General features: G+C 46.3%; 4 protein-coding genes across 4 annotated transcripts; 3 read left to right on the forward strand and 1 right to left on the reverse strand.

Annotated features, from left to right (window-relative positions):
* Positions 1 to 207: 207 nt before the first annotated feature.
* Positions 208 to 4,383, forward strand: LOC109529747 (eukaryotic translation initiation factor 5A-1-like). Its single transcript, XM_019893181.1, has 5 exons — positions 208 to 295; positions 1,875 to 2,062; positions 2,213 to 2,317; positions 3,074 to 3,205; positions 3,286 to 4,383. The coding sequence occupies exons 2-5, from the start codon at positions 1,895 to 1,897 to the stop codon at positions 3,349 to 3,351; spliced, it is 471 nt and encodes a 156-aa protein (XP_019748740.1). The 5' UTR covers positions 208 to 295; positions 1,875 to 1,894; the 3' UTR covers positions 3,352 to 4,383.
* A 651-nt stretch (positions 4,384 to 5,034) lies between these two features.
* Positions 5,035 to 6,193, forward strand: rpl22l1 (ribosomal protein L22-like 1). Its single transcript, XM_019893192.1, is given in 4 exon segments — positions 5,035 to 5,043; positions 5,477 to 5,599; positions 5,779 to 5,900; positions 6,001 to 6,193. Coding segments are annotated over 4 exon segments (399 nt in total). The 3' UTR covers positions 6,146 to 6,193.
* A 1,308-nt stretch (positions 6,194 to 7,501) lies between these two features.
* On the forward strand, positions 7,502 to 12,309 carry LOC109529669 (probable cationic amino acid transporter). The gene is made up of 9 exons (XM_019893051.1): positions 7,502 to 7,861; positions 8,557 to 8,924; positions 9,100 to 9,336; positions 9,421 to 9,638; positions 10,321 to 10,467; positions 10,648 to 10,856; positions 10,916 to 11,151; positions 11,326 to 11,808; positions 11,887 to 12,309. Exons 2-9 carry the CDS (start codon positions 8,612 to 8,614, stop codon positions 12,240 to 12,242), a joined length of 2,199 nt encoding a protein of 732 aa, XP_019748610.1. The 5' UTR covers positions 7,502 to 7,861; positions 8,557 to 8,611; the 3' UTR covers positions 12,243 to 12,309.
* A 205-nt stretch (positions 12,310 to 12,514) lies between these two features.
* cldn11a (claudin 11a) lies at positions 12,515 to 13,812 on the reverse strand. Its single transcript, XM_019893091.1, has 3 exons — positions 13,448 to 13,812; positions 13,059 to 13,223; positions 12,515 to 12,970 (listed from the first exon to the last, which is right to left on the reverse strand). Exons 1-3 carry the CDS (start codon positions 13,671 to 13,673, stop codon positions 12,684 to 12,686), a joined length of 678 nt encoding a protein of 225 aa, XP_019748650.1. The 5' UTR covers positions 13,674 to 13,812; the 3' UTR covers positions 12,515 to 12,683.
* Between the last annotated feature and the right edge of the window lie 2,528 nt (positions 13,813 to 16,340).

Below are 16,340 nucleotides of genomic sequence, written 5' to 3' on the forward strand. Positions count from 1 at the left end.
GTAACCCCGCCCCACCCGGCAATCTCCTCCCCTCCCAAAAAAATTGATCAACCTCTCCTTTATGTAAATTCACATATAGCAGGGGATCGCGGAACGAATCACCCGCGAAAAGTGAGGGAACGTTGTATTCAATGTGTTTGCGCCGGGTTGCCATGTGAGGGCTCCAACCTGGCAAGCCGGAGTAGGCACATAAACGCCCCCCCCCCCCCAGCCGCCACTTAGCCCCCCTCCCTCTTACGGGTGCTGCAGTAAGTTGGACGCGCATGCGCACTTTCGCTCCTCTTTTCCTTGGAAGGTAAGTGTGGCATGGCGCGTGTTTGTGCCTCGAGGGGGAAAAAGAAGGGAAATAACGGTCCTCGGCGCAGGTGATGGCGAACGGGGAACGAGCAAACGGAGCTTGGCTCCGGCCGGGCGGCTTCAGCTGTCGCTTTCCTCGGCATTTCGAGCGAGCTTGCCCGGCTGTCGTCGCACAAGCGGCCAGGCTCTAATGAAAGCATAGCGGCAACGAGGCCTTCGTTGGCTCGCCGCAGCGCGGCCGCTGCAAGTCGCTTGTCATTCTGTCTGCTACCGGTCACGCTTTGGGGCCGCTTTCCATCGGCGACCGCCGATGCGAGCGAGGAAAGCGGCCCGCTCGGCTCGGATTTGGAGCGGGTTCCGTGCGCAGCACTTTGGAGGGGGCGCCGTTGTGGTTTTTAATGACGGCTTAATTGAATGGGCTGCTAAGGCGGCTAGCCGCTCTTAGCATGGCGTCGCTAACTCAGATAACGGTACTCGAGCGCCCCGCGTGTGTGGTTTGCCCCTTTTCGAGATTAAATCTCGACTCGCAAATCGTTTTCACGTTCCTTTGTTGACACTCGACAACTCCGCCCGAACCGACTGAAGACATTTTGGAGGCATGTCAGGATAAAATGTGAATTGGGAAACGTGTAGACAGTGGGACGGATCCGAGGATCATTCGGAAAAACCCAGGCCAGCTAGCACAAGTTAGCATTTTCAAACTTAATATGTTGGCATCCAGCTCAAACTTCTAACTTTGTCACGTGTGTCTATTTTTGTGGTGAGCGGTGAATCTAATATTGTACTTTATCCGCCCCGATCATTCAAGTCAATAGTTTAAAATTAAGCTGAATGAGCAAGCAGCCTCGTGTTGACGCGAGCGCGTCGTCAGTGCGTCCACGTTTCACTGTCACCAAAAGTCATTTTTGTTTGGTACTTTAGTTCTTGTGTTCGGCGCTTTACTCAAAGCTATCAGTGAATGCCGGCGTCATGTTGTTGTCGTTTTAGTCACTTGTTGCTCTTTTCCACAAACTCTGGCAAATGGTTGAGCTTGTGTGACACGTTAAAAGTTGTGGAAAGCAAACATTTAAACAGTGACTATAACCACAGGTAATTTGTTATTAAGAATTTGGTCATAATCAATGGCTCTGATTTCTTAAATGCTTGTAAGCAGTAATTTTTTCGTTCTAATGATAGTCATATTTTGTTTGTAAATATCTTTAGAAGCTAAATTAAAGTTATCATTAAAAGCACACACACATTCGCTTACAACAATTAAGACATGATTTAAACAATATATAACTGTTTTTACCATATGTCGCCCTTGTTTTGTATTTATTTAACTTTACATCAATATTTTTTTGCCAGGGTGGGGTGTCATTGTGTTATGATGCATTAATGTCTAAAAAAAATAAATTACATTTTGCCAATTTCAAAAAGCACTAATGTCAGCCAGATCCTAGTAAACATTGCCATGACAATATGATTTGTCTGGTGGGGGTGAAAGCATCTTCTCTATTTAATAGTTTTAAATATATATATACACATATGCTGTATAGTTTTTGTGACACGGCTAATGTGCCAATTTTGCATTCCAGTAGCCCAGAAGCATTGCATCATGTCAGATCCCGAGCTTGACTTCGGGACCGTGGAGTCCGGCGCCTCGGCCACGTATCCTATGCAGTGCTCTGCCCTGCGTAAGAATGGCTTTGTGGTGCTCAAAGGCCGTCCCTGCAAGATCGTGGAGATGTCCACCTCAAAGACTGGCAAGCACGGCCACGCTAAGGTGATGCCCCAGAATAGTTGCCCATTTCTTCCTGCCTGATGATGTTGAACCGTGACGGCAACGCCTCCTTTAGTTTCGATTTTTTGCATTGACAAAAAAAAATAAAAATGCAGATCTCATTTATTGAATATCAATTCTGTTGTTACGCAGGTTAACTTGACTGGCATCGACATCTTCACCCAGAAGAAGTATGAAGATATGTGCCCCTCCACCCACAACATGGATGTCCCCTCCATCAAGAGGCTAGACTATCAGGTATGTCCGCCCAAGTCACACCGTTCACTCACCCAAGTGTGGAACGCTGAGCCACACTCTTTCGAACGCGGTGTGAAACTCATGGTGTTATCACGATACCGGGTTTAGTCTTTTCATCGCAATTTTTTTCTCGAAATACAACTCCTCGCCTCAATGTACAGTATTTTCCCTTACACAAAGGTGCTGATGAATCACCGCTTTGGTTTACATGAAACTCCTCGCCTCACTTTGGCATAGTTCTTTGACTTTTTTGTTGTTGTAATGAAACCTCGTCATTGACAGCACCTGAACACCAAGGTGGTGTCAAAGCGATCTCGTCTAAATCGAAACACCAACTCGCTTCAACAAAGTCCCGAACACAAAGATACTGGCAACATTTTTGTCTCTGTGAGATTCCTCAGTTTACTTGGATGTAGTTCTTTGGCAGCCAAATGGCAGCAAAGCATACTTTTGTCTAATAGAAACTTCTCAGTTGACTTCAGTAGTGCCTTTGCCCCAAAATGGTAGCACATCACTACATTTGTCTCCATGAAACTCTTCAACTCACGTCAACAAAGTCCCTCAACACCAAGATGGCGGCAAACCCCTATATTTGTCTGAATGAAACTCCTCAAATCAGTTACTTTGCTTCAACATGCTATAATGTGTCCTGAAAACTAATTTGACTGCCCTGACTTTGGTATTTCTTGTAATACTCTCAAGTTGTCAGTTGTCATTTATGGCAATAACCCCCGAAACCACGCGTTCACTTCTCAGTTGCTCAACATCACCGACAACTTCATGTGCTTGATGGCCGACAACGGCGACATCCGGGAGGACCTGCGCGTTCCCGACAACGAAGTCGGCAAGGAAATCGAGACAAAGTTTGAGGCGGGCGACGAATTTCTGGTGAGTTACACGTCAGTGACCCGGCATAGCACCCCACGCGCCCATCACATGACCACTCACTCGTCTCGCTGGCTTCGCAGGTCACCGTGATGTCCGCCATGGGGGAGGAGTGCGCTGTGGCTACCAAGGTCCTGGCCAACAAATAAGGAGATGGACCTTGCAGCCCCGGCAACAAGCACCACCCACAACCAGTCTCTTGCATTCTCATTGGTTCTGTCACCAAAGCGTCGGCCTTCACTGACAACCTCAATCATTCTTTTGTCATTTCTTGATTTCCTCGCATCTTGCTTTCTCCCATCGCTGTCGGGAATATTTGGGTGCAGCTCGCTGCCTGATCACTCGCATTTTTGGGGGGTAACGCGTTGACTTTGTAGAAAATGACGTCAAAAGACAAAAATCATTATCAGCTGCTCCTTGCATCTGCTTATTTTCGCCTTCACAGTGTTGCTCACATTCCTGAATGTTGAAATAACAACAATGGGATTCAGCTTTTGCATCCTTTTTTTTTTTCTTTAGATAGAAATCTTTTAGAGCGAGGCTAGGGGCCTCCCTAGATATTAGATCTGCTTGGGGGCGCCCCTCTCGCGTCAAGCTTCTCCATTGACAGGATGTTGGCGGCGGCGAGCACTTCTGGCTGCTTAAGCTCCACCCCAGCACCACCAATTCCAAAACCAGGAAGTCCCCCACCAAGTCCCACCATACCACTTAGACACGCGAGTGATTTTCTTCCCTCAGAATGCTGTGAGGACCGCGTGCAGCGCCCCCCCCCAGCCATCCTCCCAATACTAAACGAATGCTTTTTTTTATTTGTCTTATCCAAGAGGCGCAATTTGAATGCAGTGTGAGCTTCAGACATGTGGGAGGCGCTTTGCAGTGAGCTTTCTGTTTGAGGAACTCAAATTCGGGTTGGGGAGGGTGGCGGCCGCAAACTTTTTGTTCACTCGAGGCCTTTGTCACCTGACCGGAGATGGCTGAAATAAAACATTGAAACAAATGGATAAACTCCAAACATGTCTCCTTTTGTGTATCTTTTGTCTGAAATGGCTGGTAAGTGTGCTTGGAGTAGATGAAATTCACTCCTGCTGTAAGCCATACGTTTTGGTCCAAATGAACCATATTTCAACACACTAGTAGAGTACCTGTATCAAGGATATTGAATAAATGCTAAAATGACTTTCTATCACCTGTCTGGCTATTTTATATCCATCATACTAGTGTTATGGGTCAATTAGTAGTGAAGGGAAAAACGTCCTACCCACTCTTAGTAATTCAAGTTAAATTGTTTCAAAACAACTTGGAAATTATGTAAAAAGGAAACCAAACTTATTCACTCTAATACTAATTCTTCGCCATGGAGAGGTGGTAACATAAGTTTCCAAGTAAACATTGCCTGAAAATAACTCCCATCTTGTCCAGACCAAGAGATGGTGCGAGTGTGTTTCCATGAATCATTTCATTTCGCAAAAGTGAGTCAGAACGTGTGTTGATGTCTCCTCGTGGTAGAGTTTTTGAGTCATACATGCTACATCGATTCTAGTGTGGCCTGGGGCGAGGCTTCCGAGCAATTAATGATTAATGGGTTCGCTCACGAAGTGAGTTTTTGTCGTGGACATTCGGAGCGTACGTCATGTTTGTACCGCTCAAACCTTTGAACAAAAAAATAAATAAAAACCACATCCGTGTCAATTGGTACGATTAAAAAGTTGATAAATATGTTTTTAATTTTTAAAAAAAGTTTATTTCTGTTGCGTTGACTATATTTGGTCAGGGGTGGACAGCCTTGCGTTACGCCACTTCCGGGTCCTCCTTTCCGGTTCCTTCTGTCCAACATGGCACCCGTAAGTCCCGGCTCCTCGACTCCATTTAAATTAATTTCGATGTCTGCACTTGGTTTTACACGTCAAGCCAAGATTTATGTATGATTTCAACGACATAGAAAGCTACTGGTTTATATCTGTGCACATTTAAACTCTCATGTTAACCATCGAAAGAACCTAGCTTACCAGCGCTAGCTGGCACGTGTCTTCAAATGTTGAGTGGGAGTATATTTTCAAATCGAATCCAAACAACTGACGGCCGAACTTGTATTCAAGATATTTTTTATAACATTACTTGTGATTGTTTTAAACTCAAAATGATTGACTTGTAATTAATTCTGAAGATCCATTGCAGCATATAACAAACAACACTAGAGAATGGCAAAGATACTACACAGTAGATGGGGAGTGATTACGTGTGTATTGATCTGACGTCTGTGGTGTGACGTCACAGATCCGTCAGAAAAAGCAATTTGTCAGCAAGAAGAGCAAGAAGAGCAAAAAGGCGCCTGTCTAGTCTTTCAGCCTGGACCTGACGCACCCTGTCGAGGATGGGATCATGGACTCTGCCAATTTTGTAAGCGGTCTGGATTTTTTTGCTTTAAAAAGAGGAAAAAAAACAAGACATTTTATTGCCGGAAACATGTGCTTTGGTTAGCGGGCTGCTAACGTGGCTTGTGGACTAGGGTTCCCTTCCCTAGCTCCCTTTGTGCTAGGGTTCCCTTCCCTAGCGTGTCACTGTGCTCTGCTCAATAGGAAGCCTTCCTGAAAGAGAAGATCAAGGTCGATGGCAAGACCGGCAATCTCGGAACCATCGTGTCGGTCGGCCGCATGAAGAACAAAATCAATGTCATGTCTGAGAAACAGTTCTCCAAAAGGTGGGACAATTCGAAAGTACTGTCCTGCCTTTTTTTCCCCCTAATTTCCTGCATCTCATGTGGTTCGGTATTGAAAACTGCGCCTGCCCGTCCCCTCCAGGTATTTAAAGTACCTAACGAAGAAGTACCTGAAGAAGAACAACCTGCGTGATTGGCTGAGAGTGGTGGCCTCCGACAAGGAAACATATGAGTTGCGCTACTTCCAGATTAGCCAGGATGACGACGAATCTGAAGCAGAAGACTAGACTCTTCTTGTTACATTTGTCCATGACAATAAATTTGCTTTTTAAAAATCCATTTTCTACATGATTTGATTCTAATTTTCTTCTTTCATGTAATTTACTACTCACGTATATAACAACTCTCCACTGTTTATTCGCTGAGTACGTTTTACATGTCGTTAGCCTAAAGCCATGTCATTTTCAAACCTTTTAAAAATAGTGATATTGACGGTAAGCTAACAACTTTTATTCAAAATATATTTACACCCAATAGTATGGATGTTGTGTACTTAAGATACAATAATTGGCAACTTAATTCATCGTTATTATTTCTCGAAAGTATGACTACATTTTCCATCGTCAACCCTTGTGGGGCGGGGGTTCCTCTCTGTCCGACAGTGCACTTATTTACCACTAGATGGCGCCAAAAATCTGGATGGCTAACTTGTTTTGCAAAATCATGTTTAAGTCAAGTGTGAGCATCGAATTTCATGTTCTCGTTACCATGGATGACATTTAGCTGTTTTTTTTTATTTTATGTACAATAGGTCAGCACTGGACTAGTGGTTAGCACATTGATTTCACAGTTCTGAGGTTGTGGGTTTGAGTCTGTGTGTGGTTTGCATATTAATGTCGTCGTGGGTTAATGTACCGACCGTAGTATGGGGGGCTAAGGAAAGACACTACAAAGGAATCATCAGTCTTATTCCTGCAGGTTGAAAAAAAATGGTTTACGATGTGAAATAAATCCAAGAGGAGCTCTTGACGGGTTTTTTGGGGGGAATTGGGTGAATGTCACGTGACTTGCTCATCTGTTGTCCATCAGCTTCAGGAATGCTTCGCCTTGAGAGATTTATGGAAATCTTCGGAACTTTCATCTCCTGAACATTTGGATCAGAAAACGGGCATGCTTCTGTAAAGCCTGGTAGTTTTTTTTTTTTTTTTTTTTTTCAGTGGCGGGAAATGTTGGCTGCGTAGTTTTTACCCAAAGCAGAGGTTGTCAGAAACGGGAGAAAAAGTTTGGATTCGAAAAACTTTGAAGATTCAAAGTTACCTCTGAGTTATTTATTCAAACAAGTACTGGTAAGCTAATTTCTACCGTCACATTGTAGGTGTCATGCCCCTGCTCGTCATCGGACTCTTTGTGTCTGATTACCAACAGTGAAGCATCTCTGTTACTATTTACCACCACAATTACTCCTTCCCACTTATGCTAAAACCACTACTCGCGGGGCTACCATGACAAACACCACAACCTACTACTTACCACTACAACCACTACCTCTACTAGTACCACTACTACCATTACTAATATCCCCACCACGAGTACAACTATCACCACCACCAAGACTATTTAACACTACTACCACCACTACTTCTTACAACTACTACCAAAACTCAAATCAATCGATAAAAATCAAAATTAGCCTTTTTTGAATGAATGACAACAAAGACATGACCCGTCTCACCAGGTGCGAGATTTTAATTAAATAGGTCCTACAAAAAAAAAAAAATCTAGTCTTGCAAAAAGTTCTGTCGCGTTCGAGCTTGTTGTGACTTTTTTTTATTTTTTAATCGTCCCCTTTTGTGACGTGGAAAGTTGATCGGTGCTCTCTTCATCAATGTTTCAGAGAGGGGCCTCGCTCGGCTGGCTGAGGAGAACAGATGACGCTTTCATGACCTCCTTCCGCTCATCCAGTCATTCATTCATCCTGCCATCCTTCCACTGCGCGTTATCAGGTAAAAAAACACAATGCTCACCCTGTGTGTATTACTTCAGCTATTCGCAGAGAATTTAATTGTGATCACATTTTCTGCAAGGTCTTGTTTGTGCTGCTTTCGAGATCGATGGATGAGATCGATAGACTCAAAGACGGAAAGATTGGTCCAGTGGATATAAAAAGTCTACACACCGCTTTTCAGATGCTGTTTTTTTTTTTTTCTGATATGACAAAATTAGCGCGAGAGAAATTGTTTCCAAACTTTTTCCACCACTAACGTGACTGCCAAACATCATCCTATGGGTCTGTTTTTCTTCAGCTGGAATTGCTAATCAAATCGCAGTCATTGTTAACACACGACTTTCAGGTTTCTCTTAGACGGACAAACATGTCAGGAAAAGTCTACTAGAACATCAGAACTTTATTTGGGTGTTCCAATGAGGTCGTTTAAAGTGTGGCAGGTGTGTGCACTGCTAACTCCCATTTTTTTAACAGCAGTTAATTCTGCTCAATGGCTGTCGGTTGGTTCATTCTGAAAATAACCACATACTCCGTTATAATCGGGTGTGCATACTTTTGCAACCACAATATTCCCATCCATCCATCACCTGATGAAAATATTTAATGTTTTTCAATGGAGTAATACAGGTTACAGATCACATTAATGGCAGGAAAATCTGTTTTTTATTTTGCCGCCTGTGTTTTTCCCTGGAAGATGGCATTGTTGAGGAAGTGACACCCCCCCCGCCGCGCACACCTCGTCGCCGCCATGCCATCATGGCTGCATCGCGTTTCCTGGTCGGACGCCTGGTACCACACGTGCTTGCGGCTTTTGCGCACCAAGCCGGTGGGGGCCATGGCGAACAGGGGCGGGCATGTAGACGAAGACCTGACAGAAATGGCGCCGGGTTCCACTGTGGGCCTGTCGAAGGTCCTGAGCACCCTGGACCTGGTCTCGCTGGGTGTGGGCAGCTGCGTGGGCACCGGCATGTACGTGGTCGCCGGGCTGGTTGCCAAAGCTGTAGCCGGGCCGGGGGTCATTCTCTCTTTCGTCATTGCTGCCGCGGCGTCCATTTTGTCAGGTGAGACGGATCGTAGACAGTACAGTACGGTAAACTTGGCTTTAAATGTATAAACACTTACGACTAATAAATGCTTCCCATTGTCACTTCCAACATGGCGGCAAAGTTGCCGTACGACTCAGCAGTGAGACGTATATGACTATACCCGGCCGTCGATTGGCCGATGTCCCCGTAGGCGTGTGCTACGCAGAGTTTGGCGTCCGCGTGCCCAAGACGACGGGTTCGGCGTACACGTACAGCTACGTGACCGTCGGCGAGTTCGTGGCCTTCCTGATTGGCTGGAACCTGATCCTGGAGTACCTGATCGGCACGGCTGCGGGGGCGTCGGCTCTGAGCAGCATGTTTGACTCGCTGGCCAATCACAGCATCAGCCACTACATGATCGCACACCTGGGCACGCTCCGAGGACTCGGTCAGTGCACGCATTAGTGAACCTCCTGTGTGTGTGTGTGTGTGCTATGAATTTCCCGTGTGACCGTCCACGTTTTTGCCGCAGGCAAAGGTGAGGACACGTTCCCCGACTTGCTGGCCATGATCATCGTCCTGCTGGTGACGCTGATTGTGGCCGTCGGCGTACGCAACTCGGTGGGGCTCAACAACGTCTTGAACCTGGTCAACATGGTGGTCTGGGTCTTCATCATCACGGCCGGACTTTTCTTCCTGTCAGCCAAGAACTGGGAGGGCGGCATGTTTCTGCCCTACGGCTGGTCGGGGGTGAGTTGTCGGCGAGTGTTCAAAACGATTTGTCATTACGTATATGCGTATCAGTGCATATATGTGTATATATGTACACATATGTACATATATGTGTATATACAGTAATCCCTCGTTTATTGTGGGTAATGGGGACCGAAACCACCTGCAATAAATGAAAATCAGCGAAGTAGCGAACCCCCCCGTAAAGGTATATGTACATGTGTATGAGTGTAAATAATATTTATAAGGCCAAATTTAATGGTACACATGCATGTTTGTAGTAATTAACATTACATGCTATATACGAATATATATATATACATGCATAAGATGTATAAGTTAGGTTCGTGTTTATATAACAAAATACGGTAAACATACACATGTAGTACTGCATATGTTGCTCTATGTGACTCACTGTTGTTTTGCTGACTTTCACTGCCTCTCGCAGACCTTTTGCGGACTTTTTGCGGCATTTTTGCTTTTTAAAAAAAAAAAAATTATGAATACTCCAAAAATCCGTGATGCACCGTGGCCGCGATAAACGAACCGCGAAATAGCAAGCGATCACTGTATATGTATATATAGTACATATACATGTATCCGTATATACTTATACATATATATACGGATACGCGTATACGTGCCTGTATATAAGTAATAATGATTGATTCTGTCCGTCCGCTCGTCGGCTGGCGTTCAGGTGATGCAGGGGGCGGCGACCTGTTTCTACGCCTTCATCGGCTTTGACATCATCGCCACAACCGGGGAGGAGGCGCAGAACCCCAACACCTCCATCCCCTATGCCATCACCGCCTCACTGGTTGCGTGCCTCAGCGCATATGTGTCAGTCAGTATTTGAAAGTACTTACATTCTGTACTTCAGTACAATTACAGATACTCGGGTAAATATAACACAGATTCAACTCTTGTACTTGAGGAAAAGTAAAAAAAAAAAAAAATACAGTCTTTGAAATGTGACAGAGATCTGAAAAATCCACTTTACTACAGTTCCCCCTTCGTGTGACAGGTGAGCGTGATCCTGACCCTGATGGTTCCGTACGACCTCATCGACGGCTCGGCGCCTCTCATGGAAATGTTCGCGGCGCACGGCTTCCTGTTTGGGAAGTACACCGTGGCGGCGGGCTCCATCACCGGCCTTAGCGTGTCTCTGCTGGGCTCGCTGTTCCCGATGCCGCGAGTCATCTACGCCATGGCCACGGACGGACTCTTATTCAGGTAAGCGCGACCGCGCAACGCGCACAGACAAAAATTCGTCTGACTCGTATCGTGCGCAGGTCCCTGTCTCACGTGTCCGCGATCACCCGCACGCCGGTGGCGGCCTGCGTGGTTTCTGGGACTCTGGCTTCATTTCTGGCTCTGCTGGTAAGCCTGCGCGACCTGATCGAGATGATGTCCATCGGCACGCTGTTGGCGTACACGCTGGTCAGCGTTTGCGTGCTTCTGCTGCGCTACCAGCCCGACCACACGGAAAGCGAGGGTCTACCTGCCAAAGACCACCTGGACATTGACTGTAAGTTCCTTTCGAATGACGCCTGTGGGTTTGTAATTGCCTCGGGAAATTGGATAGGATCATAAAGCATCAACACCATGCTAGCATGTACGCAATCATGAACCCACGTTACATAAGTGACTGTATTCAGTACAAACAAACGTAGACTTCATTGTCTTTTCAACTTATATTCAGGCTCCTCCTTTGACGAGCCCTCCGACCACAAAGGCGGGAGTGAAGATGAGCCCGGCGACTTCCAGACGGGTCCCGTGTCACCGCTGCAAAGACTTCTGGGAGCTCATTACCCGACCCTGCTAGCGCGGCTCGGTGTCCCCGCGCCGTCCGCACGGCCCACAGCCTGGACTGGTCGCACGGTGACCCGCTGCACCCTGGCCTTCTTCTTCCTGTCCTTCCTGCTTTGGACCACGGTCATCTTTGGCGTGGAGCAGGGCGCCGGGACGGGCGCTGCCGTTTGGGGCCTGGCGGCGGCGCTGCTGGCGGCCGCCTTGGCCGGGCTTTTGCTCACCGTGGTGCGGCAGCCGCAGAGTGGGCGGAGCTTGGCCTACATGGCACCGTGCGTGCCTTTTGTTCCCGCGGCGGCCATTTTGGTCAACAGCTACCTGATGCTCAAGTTGTCGCCGCTCACTTGGGTGCGCTTTGCCATCTGGTGTGCCATCGGTGAGTCCATAAGCTACTTTATTATGGTACTGTATCGTATGTGTGTATTTTATTTCCGTTTTGCGGTTCTGCCGTCAGGTTTGCTGATCTACGCTTTGTACGGCGTGTGGCACAGCTCTCTGGAGGTGAGCGCTCGCGAGGAGGAAGCCCACGCCAGCTCCTACCAGCGCTTCGACGACCACCTGGATGACGCCTTCACTGCCCCCGAGGGTGACCCCACTAAGCCAGACCACGGGCCCTACCGGGGCTGGGCCGACCGCCAGGAGTGGGACTACCGGAACCACGCCTACGACGGGGGGGCCAGCGAGGATGATGACGACCACCCCGATCACGACGACGGCGGCCATTTTGGATACCAGAGAGGTGGAGGAGGAGGCGGCAGGGGGGCGAGGGGGATGAACGACTACGGCTTTGACGATGGACATGGCCATTGACCACAAGAAGAAAAAAAGGTGTCCACATGCAAACACACACACACACACACACACACACACACACACACACACACACAAAAAAGCTCTCTTTGGTAACATCTGAGGCGAGGTGGCTAGCACCGTTTTAGCCTCCAGCTTGTTTGAAAATTTTTATCGTTGAGTTTGAGGACTTTTGATGTTTTTTTTTCTTCCCTCCTTTGAATGTTGATGTTGTTGTGCTTGTGTTTTTTTTCCTTGTGTAAAATAAAACATCACTTTTCAAAGTCCCAAAAGTTTATTTTATGTGAGAGTACAAAGCGAGGCGAAATGCATCATATGTTCAACCCACAACACCTCATCATGACAAGACAATTTCTGACATGTTGTGCGCGAGGCTCTACTTATTAGATATTTTCATGCCCCACCCCCCCCAAAAAAGAAAAAAAAATCATCTTGCCACTCTCACACGCGGGCGCTCTTGGCGTGGTTGGCGGGCGCGTCCACCATGACGGCGGTGCCTCCTCCTCCTCCTCCTCCTCCTCTTCGCTGTCTGGAGTAGAAGAAACTGCTCTCCCTGGCGAAGGCGCGGGGGTCTACGTCGCCATAGCAACAGAGGACCATGCCACCGCCTAGGAGGCAGAGCGCCACGCCCGCCCAGCCGCAGTACATCGACGACCCGAAGGACATCAGACCCTTGTCCTGGTGGACGCCCACCGGGAACCACACGGTGGACGCCAGGCCCAGCGCGGCTACAAACGCACACGCTTGTGTAAATCTTCACAAGTTCACTTACACACACCCGCCGAAAGACGCAAAGAAACACACGCATCCCCTCACCCATGAGGAGGATGAGGCCTCCGCCCACCCTGGCCCTCCTTTTCTTGCTGGCGTTGGAGTCATGAGGCAGACGCACGCAGGAAGTGGACGTGAGCACCAACAACATGGCAGGAAGACCCAGCAGGCACGCGCATACCATCATGGCACGGGATGCCTGCACGTGGGCTGACACGCAACCACACAGCAGCGACAACACACAACTTGAACACACTCGTGTACAGGCATAACTTCAAAGCACACACACACACGTGAACTTCAAGTCACACAAAAGACACACACGAAATGCACTTATCCTAATCGCACGCACGCGGTACTAGATTCACGTGATCGTGACAACATGATGTGATGATGCTGATGATGTCACGACGATGGTAGGCGTCGTCGGTTACCGGGCAGATTGAGGATCTGGTTGAGAGCGGTGCAGTGGTATAGCGCGGGCGCGATGACGCACTCGGCCCAGAGGCCGCGGGACCCCAGCTCGTCCATCCGCACGCAGGTGGCCACGCTGTAGTCGCAGGTGCGCACCCAATCGTTGGTCGCCGTTGCGACGATGAGGCACACCCAGCCCGCCAAGCTGGACAAACTGCCGCATGCCTGCCGACACACCGAAGACATCCCGCACACAAGATACTCAAAAAAGATGAAAAAGATGAAATATTAAATAATAAATATACGTATTCCCAAAATATCAAATAAGATCCTGAGGTGTGGACCGGTTGTGCTGGAGTGGACTGTGCTGTGAAGTTTCATGGGTGTGGTGGAAAAAAGGTGCAAAATATCACGTGGATGCACTAAAGGTAATCTGAAGCAGATGTATGGCAAAAAAAAAAAAAAAAAAAAGCCAGATGCTGCACAGCAGGAAAAATAGAAAAAAATGGCTTCAGGAAAATTCTGAAACAACTTTTCATATCTCTCACCTGCATCCATGAGGCCCCCTGCTGGACACACAAACAACAACGTGGCTCTTTGGCGCCCTCTAGTGGCCGTAGCATGCATACCTTTAGCGCTGACAAAACACGAACATGTTTGACGTGGGTTTCACAAACCCACACTCGGGTGGTCCTCGGTTACTTTTTGAAAATAAAAACGTTCACTGTTGCTGCGCTATGAAAATATGTAATACCAACATTAACCGCAGGATGGCAGATATCGCGCACTGGCACCTTCAGCTCCGAGGCTGTAATTCTGCATCAGAGAAGAAGAGAATGTTATAGCGGCCGCGTCTCTTTTGGTCATTAGATAGTATGTATGGAAGCAGATATTAAAAATGGAAAAATAACCAATAATTGGATTTTTATTTCAATATCGAAACACCAACATTGAAATACAGCTTGATCTTCACGTTTGTTGTCTGTTACAAGAAATGGAAAGCCTAATAACACGTTCATTTTCAATTCGTACAACGAAAATTGAATATAGCACAGGAAATAAATGGAAAAATAATAAAAAAATATATATATATTTATTTATTTTGTATTCCCGGAAGTTGTCATCGACACCATTTCTCATACTGCCCTGGATATGGCGACAACGTAGCGCCTAAAACGACAGTTGTCTGCAACGACAAGTCTGCTGTACTTTGTGGCGTGTGTATCACTTTTTTTTTGATGGGGTGAAATTGGAGCAACAATTTCCACGGTAAGCCAAAGCAGTCATCATGACAGGTAAGCGGGTGGAGTTTTAAGGCGCCGCTGAACAAGAAAGTTGCTCGGATTGGCCGACGTGACGTCACGCCTGCAAGTGAATCGCAGACGTTCGCACGTGTGTATTCATCGAGTGGAGCGCACAGATGCGGCAAGAAGTTCATCCCTTCCGGCATCATGGCCACCCGGTCATACGAAAAATTGAAAGCTACGCTGCCTTTGTCCCCGAAAAGCCTTAAAATGTGACCTCAACCGAAGATTTTGCGTGCAGAAACCCAACGAAAGCTCCAGAGCAGGCAAGTGCTGTGGGTGTAGTGCGGTACGCAAGAAGCGTACTAATGACGAAAATCCCCGGTTAAGACTTGACATTTCTGGTTTGCAACCAAGTGCAAATATAAATATAAAGTCTCATTTGGATTTCTGGTTAAAAAAACACAACAGTGCGCAGTCAAATCAGAGTGAAATATTTCCGACCCCACTTATGTGTTTGTTGTTTTCACAATCGCCTTACGATATTTGGTCGTTCAAAAAAACGCTTTGCGAAACAATACATGGTGTTTTTAATGGAAAAAAAACCCCGCCTTGCTGTACAGAGTGTTTTTAATTAAATTAAAAACGCCTTAGCATACATGGTGTTTTAAATTAAAAAAAAAAAAAGCCTTTCTTTAAATTATTATTATTTTTTTAACGGCTGACTGGTATTGTGAAAGCGCAATATAAATTAGGATATATTGTATTGTATTGACTATACACGGGTCATTTAAAGAAAGCAACCATGTTTACGAAGGCGCTAAAAAAAGACCATGAATAGTCAGGCCTATTTTTAGATGACCAAGAATAATAAGACGTTTAAGAAAACAATCTTCCACAGTAAGGCGTTTCAATGGAGACTATGTATAGTAAGACGTTAAAAAAAGACAATGTATAGAAAGGCGCTTTTTAATTGAATGAAAAATACCATGTATAGTAAGGCAGTTTTCTGTTTGTTTGTTTGTTTGTTGTTTCACCCAGAGAAAACCCACGCAGACACAAACTCTACACAGGAAGGATGGAGCAGGAATCGAACCCTGCATCTCTGCACTGTGAGGCTGAGGTGCCAACCAGTCATCCATCGTGCCGCCACATGTACATGGTAAGTAAGGTGTTGAAAAAAAAAAAAGACCAATTAGAGTCAGGTGTTCAAAAAGAAAACAACCTTGTTGAGTTGGCCGTTAAAATAACAGATCATGGATTGCAAGGCATTAAAAAAAAGACCTTGTATAGCAAGACATTTTTTCAAAACACAACCATTTTTACTAAATCATTAAAAAACGGCCATATACTTAGGCGTTTTGAGCCCTAAGGCGTTTTTAACCCACAAAAAACGACCATGTTTAGTAAGATTTTAAGCCAAAAAAAAGACAACCCTGGATAGTAAGGCGTTTTTACAGCCCAAAAAAGATAACCATGTACAGTAAGGCGTTTTTAGCCGAAAAAAAAACGACCATGTATAGTAAGGCGTTTTTAGCCCGAAAAAACGACCATGTATAGGAAGGCGTTTTTAGCCCGAAAAAAACGACCATGTATAGGAAGGCGTTTTTAGCCAAAGAAAATGACCATGTATATTAAGGCGTTTTTAGACAAAAAAAACGACCATGTA

Source organism: Hippocampus comes, unplaced genomic scaffold (genome assembly GCF_001891065.2).
Source record: "Hippocampus comes isolate QL1 unplaced genomic scaffold, H_comes_QL1_v1.1 scaffold353, whole genome shotgun sequence".
Classification (NCBI taxonomy): domain Eukaryota; kingdom Metazoa; phylum Chordata; class Actinopteri; order Syngnathiformes; family Syngnathidae; genus Hippocampus; species Hippocampus comes.

Excerpts from the sequence above, each read along its gene's own strand:
- cldn11a (XM_019893091.1), bottom strand. The coding sequence starts at position 13,673 with ATGTCTTCGGTGTGTCGGCAGGCATGCGGCAGTTTGTCCAGCTTGGCG. Across the intron at positions 13,224-13,447 it reads CCAGATCCTCAATCTGCCCG|CCCACGTGCAGGCATCCCGT; the intron begins GTAACCGACGAC and ends GTTGCGTGTCAG. Across the intron at positions 12,971-13,058 it reads AGGCCTCATCCTCCTCATGG|CCGCGCTGGGCCTGGCGTCC; the intron begins GTGAGGGGATGC and ends GTGCGTTTGTAG.
- LOC109529747 (XM_019893181.1), top strand. The coding sequence starts at position 1,895 with ATGTCAGATCCCGAGCTTGACTTCGGGACCGTGGAGTCCGGCGCCTCG. Across the intron at positions 2,318-3,073 it reads TCAAGAGGCTAGACTATCAG|TTGCTCAACATCACCGACAA; the intron begins GTATGTCCGCCC and ends TTCACTTCTCAG. Across the intron at positions 3,206-3,285 it reads AGGCGGGCGACGAATTTCTG|GTCACCGTGATGTCCGCCAT; the intron begins GTGAGTTACACG and ends CTGGCTTCGCAG.
- LOC109529669 (XM_019893051.1), top strand. The coding sequence starts at position 8,612 with ATGCCATCATGGCTGCATCGCGTTTCCTGGTCGGACGCCTGGTACCAC. Across the intron at positions 9,337-9,420 it reads GGGCACGCTCCGAGGACTCG|GCAAAGGTGAGGACACGTTC; the intron begins GTCAGTGCACGC and ends TTTTTGCCGCAG. Across the intron at positions 10,857-10,915 it reads ACGGACGGACTCTTATTCAG|GTCCCTGTCTCACGTGTCCG; the intron begins GTAAGCGCGACC and ends TATCGTGCGCAG.